The following is an 18,650-nucleotide window of genomic DNA, read 5'->3' as shown; positions in this document are numbered from 1 at the left end:
CCCCTGGTGGGGGGCCGTCTACACGTGGTCTCCCCCCTTAATGTAAGCTCCTTCCGGGTCGGGGCTCCTCTGCTTTGGATCAGTGTCGCATACACAGTAGTGCTTAGTTAATGCTTCTTGACAGCGCCCCAGGTCACCCCAGGAGACTAGGTTCTACCACTTGTCAAGAAGCACTGATTAAGCACCTACTGTTCGAATCCTCTGCTTCCCCTTAAAGTTCTTCTACTTCCTGGGCCCCCCAAGAGTGGCAAGCACTTCGCCCAGGGAGTCATTTTGGACCCCGATTTCCGCTCCCAGCCCCAGAATCCCTTTCCCCGAAGTTTCTGGCCCACTCCCCGCACATGCCTGCTTTGCTGCAGTCCACAGTGAAAGAGTTCTTCTGGCCCACAAAGGCCTTGCTGAGCCCCAGGCCCTTGGCCACCACCTTGCTGGCATCGGAATGGAGCTTGGGCAGGGCCCGGGACTGCAGGGGCGCTTCGCCTTTGGTCACCGAGTCGACAAATACTGACGAGGTCTCGTGGAGACTGTGGCTGCTGACCAGTCGGGGACCTGCAGGGCAGATGGCACGTGAGAACGTGAGGAAAAGAGAGGGGATCCAAGCCGGGGATGGGGGGGAGGGGAATCAGAGTCCACACCTGTGACTTTGGCCTTGAAAGGGCTGCCCACGATGTGGTAGGGGCCTCCGTACTTGATGGAGATGAGGTAACTGCCAGGCGCCATGGGCGTGTAGGTCACCCGGTAGCCCTCGGAACACTCCTGACAATCCATTTTCACCTTGGAGGGGCCATCGATGGTGACAGATAAGGCACCAGCTCCAGCGTTGCTGGTGTTGACGATGAACTCTGCCGGGCTCCCTGGTGGTGAGGGAAGAAGAAGAAAATTGTCCCAAAAGGAAAGGGGGAAAGGAGGTTCCCCGAACCTCGTCCTCTCCAGCTCTGGCTCAACATAGGAGACAACGCAGAGGAAGGGGAATGGGCCTGCAGATCTGGCGGGTGATGGCGCTGGGTCGGAGAGCCTCTGCTGAGCTTTGTGACTGAGATGGGAAAATGGGGGACCTTAAAAAGTGTAAGAAAGCGCTCTGAACCCCAACGTTGGTTATTTTCCCTTTGAGCTTCCAGAGTGAACGAACGGCCGAGACAGACCCGTCCCAACGTCACCGAGGGAGAACGAACAATGACCAATGGGGTCACATGTAAGGCGAAGCCGGGTTCGAGCTCTCTAGAGACAGGTGGAGCAGCCACTCAGGGGAAGGAAGGGTCATGGCCACAAAGTGAGGGGTTCTGCCTGTGGTGGACACCGAGACCCGGGTGACATGGCCAAACATCTGACAGCAAAGCGGATCAGTGATGGAAGTTAACTTTGCGGGAGGCCGGCAGGTTCCCCGTCAGGGCTCCGATCTAGAACGAGCTGCCGTTGGATCGGCATTTCTGTGTCCCCATTCTTTCCCCAGCCACGTGGAGCGGGAGTGGGGGGGTCTGAAGCTGGTTCTAAAGTGCCATGCAGAAGACATGCTTCAAGGGGTCACGGTGGTAGAGGCCGGAAGATTCGGTGGGCGGAACATGGAGCTTGATCTCAGATGGGCTGAGCTGGGGTCTGGAGACCCCGCCCAGTCTCCCCGTCATGGGGATGGCACACCTACCTCCTCGTGGTGTTGGGAAAAAAGAGTTTGGCAAGGGCTATGGGCTAGCGAAGCTTTCTCGCTTGCTGCATCACCCGTGGGCCTTAAAGTGGGAGTTGGCCTCCGGTTAGCTACAAATAAATCCACGCCGTGTCTCCCATCAGTGACCAATAAGGAGCCCACCTGCCTGCCTGGGGATCCCAGGGGACTGAGGGGCCCCGTCTTTAGAGCTTCACCACATCCCTGAGGCACTGGAGCAGAGGAGCTGGGAAAGCAGCAAAGGCCAGCCTGTACCTCACCATGAAGGTCCGCTACGTCTGGGCCAAACGGCCACCCAGCGTTGGCTGCCGCCCACTAGCTCCCCAGGCCACCTTGACATCACCCCAAAGTGGCCCCTCAGCTGCTCCCGGGACCGATCCCGAGTTTGGGACGAGGCCGGGAGGCCACCGACTTAGCGGTGTCCTCCGGGACGCCAAAGCGAACGCAATCCTCCCGACGGCGTTACGGCGAGGTGCCCGCTTGATCCCGGCAAGCCGTTGGTGCGGCCCGGGGTGGTCTTTGACATCGGCACCTGGCCGAGCGTGGGCGAGGCCTCCTGTTCCCCGGCTGGGGGCCCTGTCGTGAGCCCGGTCAGCCTCCGGAAGCGGCCTCAGTTTGGCCAAGGCTCTGCTTCGGGGCCAAGAGTAAACACTGATTCCTGTGGAACGCCAGTGTGTTCGATGGAGCCCGAAGGCCCAGCGGGTTTTCGGGCCAGAGATTCCTTCTGGCTAGAATAAGCATCCCTTGACACGAGTACTGGTGACCCCCTAACGGCAGAGGGCGGAGAGGGATTTCTTCCGAGAAAGAAGACCTGGCTCTCCCCCAGCCAGCTGCTGGGCCCCGTAGGGCCACGCCGCACCATCACCGGCAAGCTCTGGCTCCTCCGAGCACACCCGTTACCTTCCCTCTTCTCTTCCTCGCTCCAGACCTACCTGTGACCCCACCTTCGAGGCCCGCCCCATAGGCGGATACCATGCCCGGATCCCCTCCTTGCCCAGGCTCTCCCACGCGGATCTTGAAGGGGCTGCCGGGGATGTGGGAGCCGTTGAATTTGACATCGATCAGGTAGATGCCGTTCTCTCGGGGGATGAAGCGCACGGCATATTTATCTGGTGGGGAGAGGGGAGGTGAGAGAACGAGGAGGAGATCCCGACGACCCCCACCCCTCCTCTGCCACGGACGCACCGGCCGGTCCGAGGTCCGTCTGAGGGACGGCCGTGACCCTGCCCGTTTACCCAACGACCACGGCGCGACCCCATTCCTGCCACCTCGCTGGCAAACTCTGCTCTCGGGGGCCACCGCCTGCCCGTGGGGCCTCACCCCTATACTGTGTTGCAAAATCTGCCCAACAGACTGCCAGCGACTGTCCACTGGTCTCCCCGCTTGGGAACACGGGGCCCCCTCATCCCCACCCGGAGCCGCAGCAGACGTGGCCGGGGCCGTTACCCACGACGGGAGCGGCCTCGGGGTCTGCGCTCGTTTGGAGGGAGTCTTTCTAAAGCGGTGACCGTGCCTCTGTCTCCAGAGCCGGCACCACGTGCCGGGGCAACATAACAAACGGACAGGGCGGGGGCGGCTCCCGTTCTCCAGGCCTTTGGCAAGTGTCTCCCGCGTGTGGTAACCCAGCTCCGACGCCAGACGAGGCAGACGGGACGGCCCAGTCCTCCTGCTCTCCGCCCCTGCCCTGCCTGGCCCGGGGCCACTGGACCTCACCTTGGTCGATCTCGGTGACGTAGCATTCCTCTAGGGCCCCCGAGGGGCTGTGGACCTTGGCATCAATGACGCCCGTGGCCCCGTTCAGGCTGACTGCAAAAGAGGCTGGCTGGTTGACCTTTAAACCTGACTCCTGGAATCACAGCACAGGTGGTTAGAGCCCATCAGGGGGTCAGGTTGGTCCGGGGGCAGACGGAAGGGGATGGCACGGAGGGACCGAAGGGGAAGGGGGTGAGCAGAGAGGTAGGAAGAGCAGCTCCAAGGCCTTGTCCAACTTACCCACTCGGCAGCAAATTCAGTTTAAAGAGGGAGAGCGAGGGGCCCCGGGAGAGGCAAGCAGAAGCCACACCCACACACGGCTCACACTCTCACACAGAAGCATGGAGGGAAGGACACTCTCATTACCACCACGCAGCCTTGCTGGGCTCTCCCTCTTTAAACCTCAGCCCTGGTACACAAAAGGCACCGAGATCTGTTAAAAGCCTTTAGACCTGAGACACGAGAAAAACCCCCAGCGGTGAGCAGGGGCGGGCGCCAGCCCTGGGCAGGGAGGGACACGGCCAGGCCAGGGGCTCCTGCGTCCTTCCCCGCCGGCCCGGACGGAGCGCTCGGCTTGCCGATGCTCCCCGCTGCTGGCCCGGGGGCGGTCCAGACTCCGGGCCTTCGTCCCAAGCTTTCCCTCGCGGCAGGGTCCGGCCTGGCGCTGCCCGCGTCCTGCCCAGGGGGGCTGGGCCCTGCAGGGGGAGGGTTTCTCTCAGTGCCTCACCTGAAGGCTAGAAACAGTAAGGCGCCGGGCATCGCCAGACGGGGAAGCCACGGGCACCACGAAGGGGCTGTCGGGGATGTGGTCGTCGTTGAACTTCACCGAGACCTCGTAGTCGCCTGGGCGGGAAAAACGAGGCGTTAGGTGCCAGACTCTAGAGCGGCCTGGCCGTGCCCCCCTCGGGGAAGCCCACCCTGGTCTGCGACCGCAAGCCCCGCCGACCCCCCACCCGGCCTCGGCCCGTGCCCTGACCAGTCAAACCCAGCTCTAGGGGGGCTGGCGCCACCAGGGCATCCTCATAAACGGAGACAACCCCCCCAAGTGGAGGTGACCCCTCAGGAATGGAGGCAACGTTCGTAAATGGAGGCATAAACGGAACCCCCTTTAGCTGGGGCTAGCCCAATCCCCATCTACTGCTTGCTCCTCCCCGCTTCCAAGAGCAGAGGTGGGCCTGCAGGGCGGCAACGCACCACAACAAAATGGCCACATCAGGGGGCACAGAGCGGCTCCCCGGCACCAAGTGCCTCAGTGCTATCTCTAACCGCGTGTCTGTCTCCCCTTGAAACGGGGGAACTCCCCAGAGCTGAGGAAAGAACTTTGTCTCCTCCTTCAGGTGGGGGGGCTCCCTAGAATCAGGGGGGCTTTGTCTCCCCTTCAGATGGGGGGCTCCCCAGAGCCGGGGGGCCTCGTCACCCTCTTCAGATGGAGGGGGCTCCCCAGAGCCAAGAGGGGGCCGTGTCCCCTTCACATGTGGGGCTTCTCGTCTCCCCCTTCAGATTGGGGGCTCCCCAAGAGTAGGGGCCACATCTTCCCCCTCAGATCGGGGGGTTCCCCCAAAGACAGGGGCCATGTCTCTCTCCTCAGAACAGGGGCTCCCCAAAGGTGGGGGCCCGTGACATCAAGGGGCTCCTAAGGACAGGGCTGGCTCTACATCTTTCCCCAGGGGTCTGTGGTCCCTCCTCCATAGGCCCCAGCCACTGAAGAGCATGGCGGCTGAGCCGGGGAGTCCGCCTCTCCAGCTGCTCAACAATCAGTTATGAGTCTGTCCAACGGCAACCGGGGCGAGGCCGACGGCTCCTGTGGGGAACTGTCTGTGGGAGCACAGGGAGGACTGCGGCCCCATCAAGCTCCACACGAGGCGTGGTCCGCCATGACATGTGGCCCGCCGTGGCACGGCCTGCCCTCCCGCCCCCCACCTACCGGGCTCTTGGACCACATAGGAGACGCCACAGGAGCCATCCTTGCGGTCCTCAAAGGAGATCTCAGCCTTGCTAGGGCCTTCGACAGCAATGGCGAGGCCCCCAGCGCCGGCCTCCCTCGTCCAGATGCTGAATTCCGCTGCGGAAGGAGAGGGAGACACGTTGCACGCGTGCGAGGGGTTCGAGGGCCGAGGCCGACGCCGAGCTCGGCTCCGGCCCGGCATCCACGCTTTCCGGAAGGGTGCCGACGGACGGGCGATACGGGGCCGGGCTCAGATTTGGCAGAGTCCCGCACTTAAAGCTCGCCTTTGCCACGGCTCAGCCGTGTGCCTTCGGGGGAGCCCCGAGTTCCAGAGAAGTCGACACACCGGACGGCCCGATGGGCCGGCCCGACAGCGTCTCGAGAGTTTGCCGAGTGCCTCGACGTGGCCGTCTCAGTGTCTCCACGGCAACCTCTGGAGACGGGCATCATGGCGGGAAGGCAGGCCCTTAGTGCGGAGACAGGTGAAATGGCCGGCCCGGGACCATCGGGTTCCAAACTGGCCTTCGGGCTCGGGAGGAGGGGACTGCAATTATGGGCCTCCATCTAGCACGGCCCCAGGCTGCCTCTTCGATCCTCTACCTGAGTGGCCAGTGGGTCCCCCAGCTGGCATTGACCTCCGGTCCAGGGACCCAGGTCCCGCCCGACTTTGGGCATGCAAGTTGGAATGAAGCAGTCTATCCCCCCCCCCCCCACCATCCCAGTACAGATGCCCCAACTTGGCCCTCACTTCTCTCTCCATGTCTCCTAGAGACACGCGGCAGGCTCCCTGAAGACAAGGGAGCGCAGCCCAGCCACCCTCTCAACCTAGGGATGGCCAATGAGCCACATGAAGGAAGCGGTCCCAAATTCCCACACTGAACAAGGGAGGAGGGAGACCGTGGGGGCAAGGGCGTGCCTTACCTGGTACTCCGGCTTCTGCCCTCTCTAGGCCAGGTCCACCAGCACGGACTTTGTGGGCGCCCCCTTCTCCCAGGGGCCCCACTGTAAACTGGAAGGGGCTGCCAGGAACATGCTGCCCCTTGTACTTGACAATGACCGTGTGCACCCCCATCTCGGTAGGTACAAAGCGGATACAGTAGGTGTTGTTCTCTCCCTCCAGGATCTCAGCTTCGTGGGGCTTGCCCGAAGGGCTGGTCACCTGGGCCGTCATATCTCGGACGCTGATTTCTGTAGGCGAAGAGATGCGGATGGATGGCGGGCGAGGAAGGAAGGTGGGATGTGGGCAGGGCCGGGCAACGATTTCAGGAGACCCGAACCCTTCTCATCCCCTGGCTTCAGAGGCCTGTGCCTTCCCTACCTCCTGGCCCTGGAAGCTCACGGCTATCTGATTCACACCCGAATCAGAATGGAAACGGGAGGTGGGGAGAAAGGGATAGGAAAGAATACGTTGCCCTCCCCCTTCCCCCCCCCAAGCCCTTCTTGTCACACGCTGTGATCCCACAGGAAGCCACTTCCTTCCTTGTCCCTGCCCCGCCTCCTGGACCAGAAGGGCTTCAAGCTTTTGTTTCCGATTGGATTCTTCTAGCTTTGGAGTGACTTATGGCCCGGGGCTCGCGGGACGGCCCGGGGGGTGGGGGGGGAAGTCACGGCCAGTGCCGCCTTGGGTACACCTACCGGGGATTTTCAAGCTGAGGTCACAGTGACTGCCGACGTTGGCGACCGAGGGGGCTCTCCGTCTCCGAGTGATGCTTTCCTTTACGCGCCCCTCACCGGTCACTTTGACGGAGAAGGGACTGCCTGTGGAAGGTGGGATTCGACCATGTATTACGTGCCACCTCCTCCAAAAAAGCAGGGTTATCACCCTGCTCCCGATGGGCAGGGCCCCATCACCGTACCTACTGCTTTAGCCGGGGGCAAGGGATAGGGGAGAAGGCTCAGTGGGCGTGGTATGGGCCCCGTCACGCCAACGTGCCAGGAAGGAAGCCAGTCAGCTTGCCTCCCTTGGCTGGGCTGCTTTGGAGCAGCACATGTGCCAGGCCCCATCCCTAAGGGCCCACTACTCACCTGGGACATGCTGGTCAGCAAACTTGATGTTGATGATGTAGTTCCCGGGTTCTGTGGGGCAGTAGGTGACCTTGCAGGTACCGTCTTCTAAGTCCTCGGTATTGATGTCAACTTTGCTGGGACCCTCAATGGACAAGCTGAGCCCTCCGTAGCCTGGCCAGACAAAGCGAAATGAGGTCCGGCCCGGCTCTCCCTCCTCCCCTCCCCCTGGGCTCCCTTTCCCATCGTCCCCGCCTGGGCGGTCACAGTCACCTGCATCCCGGGTATCAATGATGAACTCGGCTGGTTCAAAGGTACGGCCCTCGTGGAGGCCCTGGCCAGAGACATGTACCCGGCTGGCGTCCCCGATCTCCGACTGACTGATCATCACCGTGATGGGGCTGTTGGGGACGTGTTGCCCATGCTTCTTGACGTTCACGAGGTGCTCTCCTATCTCTTTGGGCACGAACGAGATCCCTGTGATGGGCACAACAGGGCCCGGTGAACAAGACTGGGCGTCCGGGGAAGAACACAAGCCCCACAAGTCCCACTGGGCTGCAAGTCACTGTGGAGCTCTCTCAGGCGAGTTCTGCCCCTCACCCCCCCACCCATCTGTCTCTCTTTCCCCTTCCTTCTGTCGTGTGTGTGTGTGTGTCTTCCCCCACCTCCCTCTCCTCCTCCAGCTGTTGGAAAGTCTGCTTGTGCCTCATTGTCCCAAGGGTCTCATCCTTCCCTGACCAGTATCCTGTCAAGCAGCATGGTTCGTTAGGGTTCCTGAGGCAGGACCCATGTTCATTCCCAGCAGCACCCATGTCCACGTGGGGAAGGCTCTCACAGGGGACCGGTCAATCGCCCGTGGGGGAATCCCAGAATCCCAATCAGAGGGGAACTCATTGGCCAAGCTGGACCCAAGAAACCACCCAAAGGGAGCCACCGCTCCTGAGGGACTGTCCCCCTCCACTGCCTGGAACACTGGCCTCATCATCCTGGTTGTCACCTTCTAGACTCCGGCTTAGCGATCTCCCTCTTAGCTGAACTTCCAATGGTTCCAGCCAGGCCAGACTAATGAGGGACGATCACCACTCCCTTCTGAGCAGCCGTGAACGTGGCCCGTGCTCCCACCTGACTGCCCGCTGACTCACAATAAGCTGGTGGAGTCCCTGATCTTTTCCCTGCGAGTCACTGCCCGCCCCTCGTCTTCACCTTCTGTCCTACGTTTCCCTCCTTGCCCCCCAACCCTATGGCCCCAGTTGCTCGGAAGGCAAGCTGAAGACCTTCCTTTCCTCCCTCTTCCGTTTCACTGTGTTTGATTTGGCCTTTGGTTCTGGGCCTGCCCACGAAGCTCTTTTCAGAGCCCGACTTGGTATCTCTGAGGTCTGATCTATGCCAGTGGGCGTGCCATCTCCGATAGGTGGGCACCTTCTCGAATGCTAGCGGTACCAGAGCGATCACTACTTCCCACCGGGCAGCCCATTCGGGTTCGGGACAGCTCCGGTGACCACTAAGTCTTTCCTTGTGCTTGGCAGTAAACTGGCACCCCGGGACTCCCTCCCTTTGTTCCTAGGCTTAGGGAGGGCAAACGGGAGCTTCCTAACCAACGTGGCCGTTGCGCAATCTCTTGAGCAGGCAGGGCTCCTCTCGGCCCGACGGGGGCACGACCGTCGCCGTGAGCTGGCTGATGTCGGTCTCCGTGATGTTGAGGGGGATGTCGGCGGCCGAGCCCACCTTCAGGTGGGACATACGCATGGAATCGTCACCTGTGGGGAGAGTGACCACGCTGGGAGGCGGACAAAATCTGGACCTCTTCCCTCACCCGCGACGTTCTCCTCGATCGGTTGCGAAGGAGGGACACACGCTGTGCTGTGGCCGTGCTGAGAAAGAGCCAGCCCGGAGGCGGCGTGGGAGCGTTCGTACGCACTGCCACTTCCTTGCCCTCACCCTTTTACCGGGATCTAACGACCGGTCTAGGAGCTGAGACAGACCAAGAAGATCGTCTCGCCTGCCCCGAGAGACCCATACCTGTGATCTTGGCTGTGAAGGGGCTGCCGGGGATGTGCTTGTCATTATACTTCACCAGGATACTGTAGTCCCCTGGGAGGACCGGGAGGTACGAGACGGTGCAGGTGCCATCCTGGTTGTCTGTGCAGCTGATGTCGGCCTTCGAGGGGCCCTCGATGGCCAAGGACAAGCCCCCTGGAGAAGGCACAGCGTGGTGAGCCCAGAGGCTCCGGGAGGGGAAGAGGCTCCCAGGGACTCCCCGAGGGCTTGATCCAAATGATCAGTTTTTGTTAAGCGCCTCTGTGTCACACAACACCCCCCCCCACAGTCTGCAGGCATGTACGGGAACATGCGTACACTTCAGCACCGGGGATACACAACGGGGCCTTTCCTCGTGGAGCTCGCATTCTCAGGAGGAGGAGGCGGCAGCAGGGAATACGTGTTAAGAAAGGAAGGGGAGGAGGGCGCGCTGCCGCCTAGGAAGAAGTAGTGGGGCCACGGCCACCGTCCCGTCACATCTATGGGGCCATGTGCTGTGAAGATTCCAATAAGCCCGGGGCTGTCGGGGACAGTCCTCCCTATTTAGTAAGAATCTCTGGGAAAAGCAGAAAGCAGCCCAGCGGACTGCCGGGATCACACTTCCATCCCACACTGTACCCATGGTACACAGCCATACGCTGCCCGTGAGCTGGATGTTAAAGACCGTGAGCTTGGCTTAGAAAGTGGACTCAGAATGGGGTCAGTGAAGGAAGGAGCTTCTCGGGAGGGGAGAGGGCCATGCCACATCTGTCTCCAGCCCCAACATGTGTAATTCAGAGTCTGAGGGAGCTGTCCAGAGTGCTGAGGGCTTGCCTCAGTTTACACAGTGGTCGGGGTGTGCTAGAAGGAGAGTTCAATCCCAGGTGTCCCGAGGCCAGCTCTCAGTTCACCAGGCCACTGCACTTCTCCGAATAAAAACAACCAAGAGGGAGAGCCGGGACCTCTCCCAGGTATGGCCGAGAGGTAAACGCGAACACCCAAGGGTGGGGGGCGATTAAAAAAGCCACGGTTACCGTGACTAGGGTTAAGAGAGGGATGGGAGACGGGGTGGGGGAACCTTTGTGCCAAATGGCCGACAAGGGGCCCGATTTCAAAAACTCTGGGGACTAACGAGGTAAGCTCCGACCACAAACCACTCAGGCCAACGGATACTGACAAAAGTCTGTTCCCAAAAGACTTTGAGGAGTTGAATGAGCCACTCCCCGAGGGCTCCCCTCCGGCAAACCGGCAAGACGGCCACTGCACGAGGAGTCGAAGTTGGGGGGCTGAGCACAAAACAGGGCCGAACTTTCTGGAATTGTGTGGGGGAGCCAAAGGGCCCCACCCTCACCCCTAGACCTAGGGGCACCGTGGCTGGACACCCACTCCGAGAAGGACTAAAGTGGTTGTCTACACAAAACTCTTCAGAGCAATGCTCTTTATAGTAGGGACGGAAACCAAGGAGACGCCCGGTCGTTGGAGGGATGGCTCAGCAGACTGCGGTATGGGAATTCAATGACACACTGGGGCCTTCTAAGAGGCGATAAACAGCACGAAAGGAAGTAGAGGGAAAGAGGCGAGCAGAGTCAGGAAAACAATTCTTTCGTTCTAAAGGGCAGGCTCTCCGGAAGGGGAAGGAGGGACACCCAGGGAAAACTGACAGGAAAACAAGGGGGATCCATAAACCCCAATAACAGGGAGCCTTCAAAGGACCGGCATAGAAAGATGGCCTCCGTGAGAGTGGTGAGCCCCACCTGCAGGAATATGGAAGAGGGGATGGGCCAGGCCATCCCAGAAATGAATCAAGAAGGGGAGGGGGACACATATTGGAGATGGAGACAGATCTGGCACGAGGACAAAGGGTGGGGGAGCGTAAGGAGAAAAGGCCAGCAAGGAAGTTTGGGTGGAGAGCCTGTCGGGCTTATTGGCGGGGGCTGGACTACAAAGTGAGGACTGGATGGGGAGGAAACCGGACGGCTCCACAGTTGGCAGCTCTCAATTCCCAGAGGACCGCTTTTCCCCTTCTATCCAGCATCCCTCAGGTCTCCCCTCGGTCCGTGTTTTGGTTGAGAATTCCTACTCAACTTGGAAGGCAGAAAGCCCCCAAGTTGAGGGTAAACCTAAGGGGTCGATTCAGTATCTCTGGCCCCAGCTGAGCCCACTGCCTCCCACACGTGGAGTCATGTGATCTGACAACACTTTTGAGTCCACTGGCAGCCCTGTCACTAAGTCGTGGGGGAACCCTGACACAGGTTCATCACAGGGCCCGTCCTAGATCTGTAGGGACCTACGTCATTGGTGTGGACACCTCCTCCCTCTGCCTCTGCGCCACTCCCTCCCCGATGGAACCCGCTCTAGTTTGGGTCAGATGCAGGCTCTTCTCGTATCAGAGGCTGGCCATGGCCCCTCTATCCACCTTCTGGGACCGCTCTACAACCTCCCAAACCAGGAAGAGAAGGTAGTGGGCAAACCCGAAGCAGCCAGAGGGCAGGCCCGTCTCTTTACCTTCCCCTGCATCCTTGGTATTGACGGTGAAGATGGCCGGTTTGTTCACCAGTCCGTGAGTCAGGCCCGGACCGTAGGCGGTGACGTGGCCACTGTTGACGTAATCCACGTAGAACTGCAGCGGGCTTCCTGTGGGTGGGGTTAGGGCTCAGCCAGGTAGGCCCTTTGGTGCCCTGGAAGCTGTAGCCTATCCAGGGGCTCTCCCCAACCCAAGGGCCGGGCCCGCTTAGCTGCCTCCCACCCCTGCCCGAGTGGTGCGACCCAGCTTAGTCAGGCTTCTCCAAGGCTTCCCATGATGTCAAGAATCACTGGTGCCAAACAGGCAGCGGTCGGGCCCACCTGGGATGTGCATGCTGTCGTAGCGTATGTCCATCTCGTGGAGGCCCGCCTCGGTGGGGGCGTAGCGCACGGTCACAGTGCCGTCCTTGTTGTCCGTGATGGAGGGCTTCGCCACTTGGCCCGATGGCATGCGGACCTCTCCTGCGGGGACCGGAGAGAGACTCAGGGACGGCCGGAGGGGGCCTTGGCCGGCGCCCGTGACGAGGGGCCGCGGCGGGCCTCCGACTCCCCTCTCCCCTTGCTTTCCTCCTCACCTGTGATCTCTCCCTTTTTGATGGTAAAGGGGATGACCAGGTCAAAAGGCCGCAGGCCAGCGACGTCAAGCCCGTTCACGCCCACCAATGGCCGTTCTGCCGTCTGTGAAGCAAAAGCAGGGATAGAGATGCTCCGGGTTAGGGGTGGTAGCCACGAGTGAACGGGGGCTAGGCCGGGGAGAGGGAGGAGGAACGAGCTGCACTCTGTCAGAGGGGCCTCTTTCTCCATACTGGGATTTTTTTCTGTCTCGGTCCTCAGTGGGAAGCTGAAGTCAGGCTCTCAGACCTCAGAGACTTGGCCTAGTAGACCATAAGCTTTTGGAGCCCTTGGTTTTTGCACCCTCAGCACCCAGCGTTTATACCAGGCTCCTTATGACTGAACGTTTTTCCAGTGGGAAAACCATGAGCCCACCACAGGTGGCTGGGTGACCTCTGGGGCCCAGTGAGGAAGCGGCCGAGTGGGAGTACAGAAAGAAGGCCTGAGATGGAGCCCAGAGTGCTTCTTTGCCACCCCGTGCTCTGACCGTTCCACTACGGAACAGCCAAAGACCCACGTCCTAATGGATCCGGGTCCTTTGGCCGAGAGCAGCCCGTGGTTCTGTTTTAGAGGAGAGCGAATGGACTCGTACCCAAGGTTGCTGGACACCTGGTGCGTACGAGTATGGAGCTGACAACTGCTGGGCCCGCATCTGCTCAGTGCTGGGCTGGTCCCCATCCAAGGCCTAGAGGGAGAAGGAAGACTATTAGCAGCCAGACCAGCTGGAACCGCCCAGGATGCTCTTCTTCCGGAATGCCCGAACCAGGGAGCAAGAGCCAGGCTGTCGATGCCCATGGCTTTAGCGTGCTCAGCTAGGATAATGGGAGCAGGCCCATCTTGGCATCTAAGTTGCAAAACACCTGGGCCTCTGGAGGGGTGCGAGAGAGGGCCGGACGGGCCCCCTTTTGGAAACCAGAGGGAATGGCTTGTCCCGCCTGGCTTGGCTTCTTGCCCCCCACTGCCCCAAAAGAGCAAAAAAAGGGGCTCTGGGCCAACCAGTGGGGAAGGACTTGTCTGGTGCATTCTCACATGGGGGAGGCCGTTCCACAGCTTGAATTCCGCCAGACAAAGGACTCACGCGTGTGGGTGCGGCGTGTAAACAGAGCCCAGCCGGTCACTTTGGGTAGAGACACCCCCGGCTCCACCCTCACATGGGACCATGAGGCAGATCGGAGGCTCTCGTGGCATTTGAAAAAAGTTAGGCCCAGATTAGGGAAGGCCCCAGGAACCGAGGCATCGAGGGTGGCGGCATTCTCTCCGGTGCGTTACTCATCGTTCTACCTCTCGCTTTCTTGCACTCGGTAAAGGGATGAGGGTGGCGGGGTGGGAAAATCTTCCCAGAAACCGGGGCCTTTGTTCCCTGCCTCAGGAATGACCAGGGACCCCAAAATCTCAAACACGTGGATAGCTGGGGAGCCCGGCAGAGAAAGGCTCACGTCCTTTGCCCCGCCCCCCCCGAGGCCCAACTCACCATGACCTGGAAGGGGCTGTTGGGAATGTGCTCGCCCCCAAAGCGGACGCAGATGATGTATTTGCCCGGCTGGGGGGCCGTGTAGAAGATGTCGAAAGTCCCATCTTCGTTCTCCACCACATCCACGTCCACTTCCGTGCCGTCAGGGGTACACACCGTGCACGTGACCTTGCCTTTGCCAGCGGCCTTGGCGTCCACAGTGATCACCGTCTCCTCGCCGATCTGGATGGTGGGGCCAATGCCGGTGCCTGGTGTGGGGCAGGGGTGGGATGGTGAGCCCGGGCCTTCGGCCGAGCCTGCGGTCCCCCCCCCAACGACTCCCCAAGCACAGCCAAGGGAGCCCCCATCTGTCCCAAGGGGAGGGGGGAGGAGTTTCTCAGTGGGCAGGAAAGTAGCTCCGTCTCCATAGTGTTGGGGGCCACCCCGATCCGGCGGACCCGCCTTCCTCGCTCAGAGTGGCCGAGGCCCGGCTGCCGATCGGTGTCCCAAAGGTGGGGGGGGCCCTCTGGGGTGCCGGGGGGCTGTGGGAGGGGCAGTCTCTGGCTCAGTGGTAGCAGTGAGTGTGCATCATCAGCCCGTCTCCACTTAAGGACAGGCACATGCCCTGGCAGCGCAGTGGCCTCATCCCTCCTCCCGGGATTTGCGGAAGGAACCGAGAAACCCCGGCCCCGGCAGCAGCGTGCGGGGCGCCGAGGTTCCGCGGGAAGTCCTGAGTTTCCTGACGACTGAGAACGCTCACCCCGTGGGAGATGCCAGCGCAGCCAGACATAGGGCGGGGCACGGGAGCCAGGCGGGACCTGGGTGAAGCGTGCGCGCACGCGAGTGCGGTCGGGGGGGGGGGGTTCAGTGAGATGTTCGGGGCTCAGCGGGGTTAGCACAGCAGTAGTGGCGATGGCTGGGGGAGTAGTGCACACTGGGAGGGGGTGAAGCAGCAGTAACAGCAGCCGCCTAGCGGGTCCCACTGCAGCCTGAAGTAGCGGGGCCTGGCAGTGACGTTTGAGAGCAAAGGACCGAGGGCTGGGGGCACCCCAGGGCTCATCTTCTCGTTACACGGGAAGGTCTAGGCCCGAGCAGTTTCCGTGCTACCCTCGCTCGGCTCCCCGGGGGTTATCTCGCCCCCGACGACTGCCGAATAGAATTGGGACGCCAGCCCCGAGTGCCTAGAATCTGGGCAACCGTGTGTATGAGAAGGGAGGCCGGTCAACGGGTCCCCTGCCCGGGAAGGTGAGACGGGGCTCCCGGCCCCTTTACCAAGGACCCGACGGTGGCCAGTGAGATCCCACTAAACCTTTCAGAGAAAGCACCCACTGTGCTCAAGGCAAGAGGGCCACAAGGGGCGCTTCAGTTCGCCCCACCTCCACTTGGGGACCCGGCTGATTCTTGGGCCGTCTCCACTGCTCTCAGGCCCACAAGCTTCATCTTGCCCTGGCCCACCGTAGCCAATCCTACATCTAAACATCCCCAGGTACCCAGAGCTCAATGCACCGGGGCGGGCCGAACACCGTGCACCGGCCGCCCGGCCCGGAGCGGCCGCCGCCCTCCCCTTCCTCACCGCTCAAACCCCTGGGTTTCCTCAGCAGGGCCCTTGGGCTCCCGACATGAGGGACGGGCCGCCTGAGGCTCTTCCTCAGCAGTCTGGCCTCTGCCCCTCCGGTTTCCTGTAGCACCCGCCCCCTGCGCCACCTTGCCCCTGCTGACGCCATTCTCCCAGCCTCCCTGGCCCTCTTCTGAGTGCTCGACTAAAAGCGATACACCGAACACGTAGACGGCACCAACCCTGACGGAGGCCCACGTGACACCCCTCACGAGGGGACACCAAACCGGGCTGCGGGGACACAAGCACAACATGGCTGCCCCCTTCCTGGGCTTTTTCTCTCCCCTCCCCGGGAGCCAGAACGTGTGCAACTACAGCCCCCCATCTCGCCCTCTGGCTGGCCTGGCCTTCAAGGCCCAACTGCAGAGTTCCCTCCCTCATAAGCCATGGGTTCCCCTCGCGAGGGTCGCCTCGGGCCCCCTCTCCGCTCTCCCCAAAGTCAGGGCCCCCGGGTCACACGAAACAACGTCACTGCTCGGGCTCGGAGGAGCAACGGGTTAGTGGGCCGGGAACGGGGCGGGTGCGAGAAGATGCAGAACGCTGTCTTCTGCCATGCCGGCGGAGCCACCTCCCCAGCAACGCCCCCCCACCCCCTGCCATGCACCCCCTGGAGGTGGGGAGAGGAGTCTGCGGATCCGGCCAAGGCTGGGAAGGGGACGGAGGCCCGCTCTGGGCCGGGGCAGGGCAAACGGCACACACCCTCGGTCCTTGGGTCGGGGCTCTTGGGGAGGGGGAGGCGGGGTTTCCTCAGCTAGCAAGGAAGAGAGGAAGGGAGGGACGGGGGGCAGACGGCTGCCCCTGGAGGAGGTGATGGGGGCGGGGCAGACAGAGCCAGGTACCAGGCCCAGCTTCCCTGGGAAGAGGGGCAGCGTTTGTGCCGAGATCCCCAGACCCCGAGGCTCCCTGGCAAAGATGGTCCCCGTGGATGCCCCCGACCCAAACAGCTCACAGCCGCTCCTTAGAGAACCCGAGGGCCAAGGGGGGAGCCTTGAGAGAGCGCCTCGCCTGAGGGAGCTCCCCCCAACCCAGAGTCTACCCTGTCCTCGCCCCCCCCAGCACTGCCCAGAGTGGCCGCAGCTGTGAACGGTTTGAGGGGAGCCGGGACAAGCGGGAAAGGAACCTGTCCCTCCGGACAGGGACGAGTTTGGGGTATGCACCAGCAAGCAGCTTACCTAGCCCGTGACCTCCGATTGACACTGAGGTGAAAGGGCAGAGAGCAAGGAGAAAGGTCAAGTGAGAAAACCAGGTCACACCAGGTGCCAATGCCACCTGCATACCCACACACGCACGCGCACACACACATCTGCACACACAGACAACTGGGGGGGGCGGTGAGCAGCGGTGAAACGAGGGGTGTCTGTAAGAAAGCGAGTGTCTGCAGGGCTGCTGACCCGACCTCGGCTTGGGGGGAGGGGGCCCGCCAACCCTTCCCCCCAGGGGGCACGAGGCCCCTCCCCCACCAGCCACTCTCACCTGTCACCGTGCACTTGCTGGCATCCCCCATGGGCAGGGCCCGGACACGGTATGGGGACAAGGGAATCTCATCACCCCCATACTTGATGAGAATCGTGTATCTGCCCGTCATGTCGGGGACATAGGACACGGTGTAGGTGCCGTCCTGATTGTCCTGGATCGTGGTCTTCTTGGGTTTCCCTTCGGGGTCCTGCCATAAAGGGAGGAAGCCGGGATGAGGGGGACTCCCCGAACCTACTGCCGCGTGGGACTCAGCTCCCCCAGACTCAGAGTGGGGAAGAGACCGGGGCCTCGCAGAGGTTACCCAAGAGCCCGCGGGATTCTCAGCCCGAGAAACCGAGAGGCTCGAGAGGACCGGGGAGGACCGCGGTCCGGCCCGTTTCTTTTGTGGCCGAGGGACCCGCGGGCTCAAGCTCAGACCCACGTTTGGAACTCGGGCGTTCCCGACTCCAAGTTAGGGATTTCTAAGCCGAGACCCACGAACTTGTGACAAAATCGGGATTGCCGCGTTTCCCCTCAGTGAGCCCTCTTCTGAGCGTGCGCCTTTACGAACCCGGCTCTTCAAAGAGAAGGCTCTCCTGAACCTTGGCCGACAGGGCCCCGGGACACGAGCCCCTGGCCCGGGGAGCTCCCCTGCCCTAAGCCTAGCTGTTGGGACTGTTCCACACTCCCACCTAGGCCAGCCAGCCTTTGGGACACGATCATCCCAAGTGAGCAGCACACAGGGAGCAGGGCAGCGAGCGAGCCCAAGAACTTTTGGGACGGGCTAGATGAAAGATGAGACCTCCTCCTTCCTCCCCCAAGGTTTGGCTTCATTTGCCCCAGGCTGCCCTTCTCACCCCATCTCTTTGTGACTCTCCAGACGGCTCTCTGAGGGCAAGGCCCAGGTCTGGCCACCGGTCCCACCCGAGCCCCTCCGGGTCCTCCTCGCTGCCCTGCCCCCTTGGCGGGCCCTCGGCACAAAGAGCCTTCCCGCCACACGGCCGGCACACTCCGCTATCGTGTGCCCACTTACTTCAGCAGCTCTTTGCTCATGAACAACTTCGTGCCGGGCAGGGGCACACCGCTCGCCCTTTTGCAGCAAAGGGCAACATCGGGCCCGCCCGCTCCTCTGGCTTTTACTCAGCCAGTTCTGGGCACACGGGAGTGGTTGATAATCAACACTTGGTGCCTGAATCCCAAGGTGGGGCTAGGCCCCCCCTCCTGCAGGAAGGGCTTCCCTTCACCTTTCGCAGGCTGGCTTTGTGGCTTTTGTAATTAGCCGGGCACACCGCCTCCCCCGAAGCCGACCAACCCACCGTGATCTGGACGGCGAGCAGGCCTTCGCCAGCATCCTTGGCGTCGATAGTGAATTCTACAGGCAGGCTGGCGGGCACGCCCGTGGTGTTGAGCCCGGGGCCGCTGGCCTTCACCTTGCTGGCATCGTGAGTGGGCAGAACCTTGACCTTGAAGGGACTACAAGGTTGAGGTGGGGAGGGAAACAAAACAAAACCCACGTGAGGGGACACGACCTCCTAGATGGGGCTGAGAAGAGAAGGCCTACCATCCCGACCTGTACAAATTTACCAGTTCCAGGGACCCTCCCCCCTTCTCCTACATCCAA

General features: G+C 61.7%; 1 protein-coding gene across 1 annotated transcript in view; it reads right to left on the bottom strand.

Moving 5' to 3' along the window:
* FLNA (filamin A) overlaps positions 1 to 18,650 on the bottom strand; it is a 52,121-nt gene that overhangs the window by 1,863 nt on the left and 31,608 nt on the right. The window contains 20 exon segments of the mRNA XM_051968013.1: positions 346 to 549; positions 636 to 854; positions 2,590 to 2,766; positions 3,371 to 3,503; positions 4,137 to 4,252; positions 5,334 to 5,471; positions 6,276 to 6,542; positions 6,990 to 7,112; positions 7,380 to 7,532; positions 7,632 to 7,835; positions 8,954 to 9,115; positions 9,378 to 9,551; positions 11,880 to 12,008; positions 12,219 to 12,359; positions 12,473 to 12,575; positions 13,102 to 13,194; positions 13,981 to 14,228; positions 16,747 to 16,770; positions 17,048 to 17,237; positions 18,346 to 18,502. Of these exon segments, the coding sequence (XP_051823973.1) occupies positions 346 to 549; positions 636 to 854; positions 2,590 to 2,766; positions 3,371 to 3,503; positions 4,137 to 4,252; positions 5,334 to 5,471; positions 6,276 to 6,542; positions 6,990 to 7,112; positions 7,380 to 7,532; positions 7,632 to 7,835; positions 8,954 to 9,115; positions 9,378 to 9,551; positions 11,880 to 12,008; positions 12,219 to 12,359; positions 12,473 to 12,575; positions 13,102 to 13,194; positions 13,981 to 14,228; positions 16,747 to 16,770; positions 17,048 to 17,237; positions 18,346 to 18,502 (3,155 nt within the window).

Source organism: Antechinus flavipes, chromosome X (assembly GCF_016432865.1).
Source record: "Antechinus flavipes isolate AdamAnt ecotype Samford, QLD, Australia chromosome X, AdamAnt_v2, whole genome shotgun sequence".
In the NCBI taxonomy this organism is placed as follows: Eukaryota; Metazoa; Chordata; class Mammalia; order Dasyuromorphia; family Dasyuridae; genus Antechinus; species Antechinus flavipes.
The sequence above is the reverse complement of the archived record's forward strand: the minus strand, read 5'-3'. Positions and strand labels throughout refer to the sequence as shown.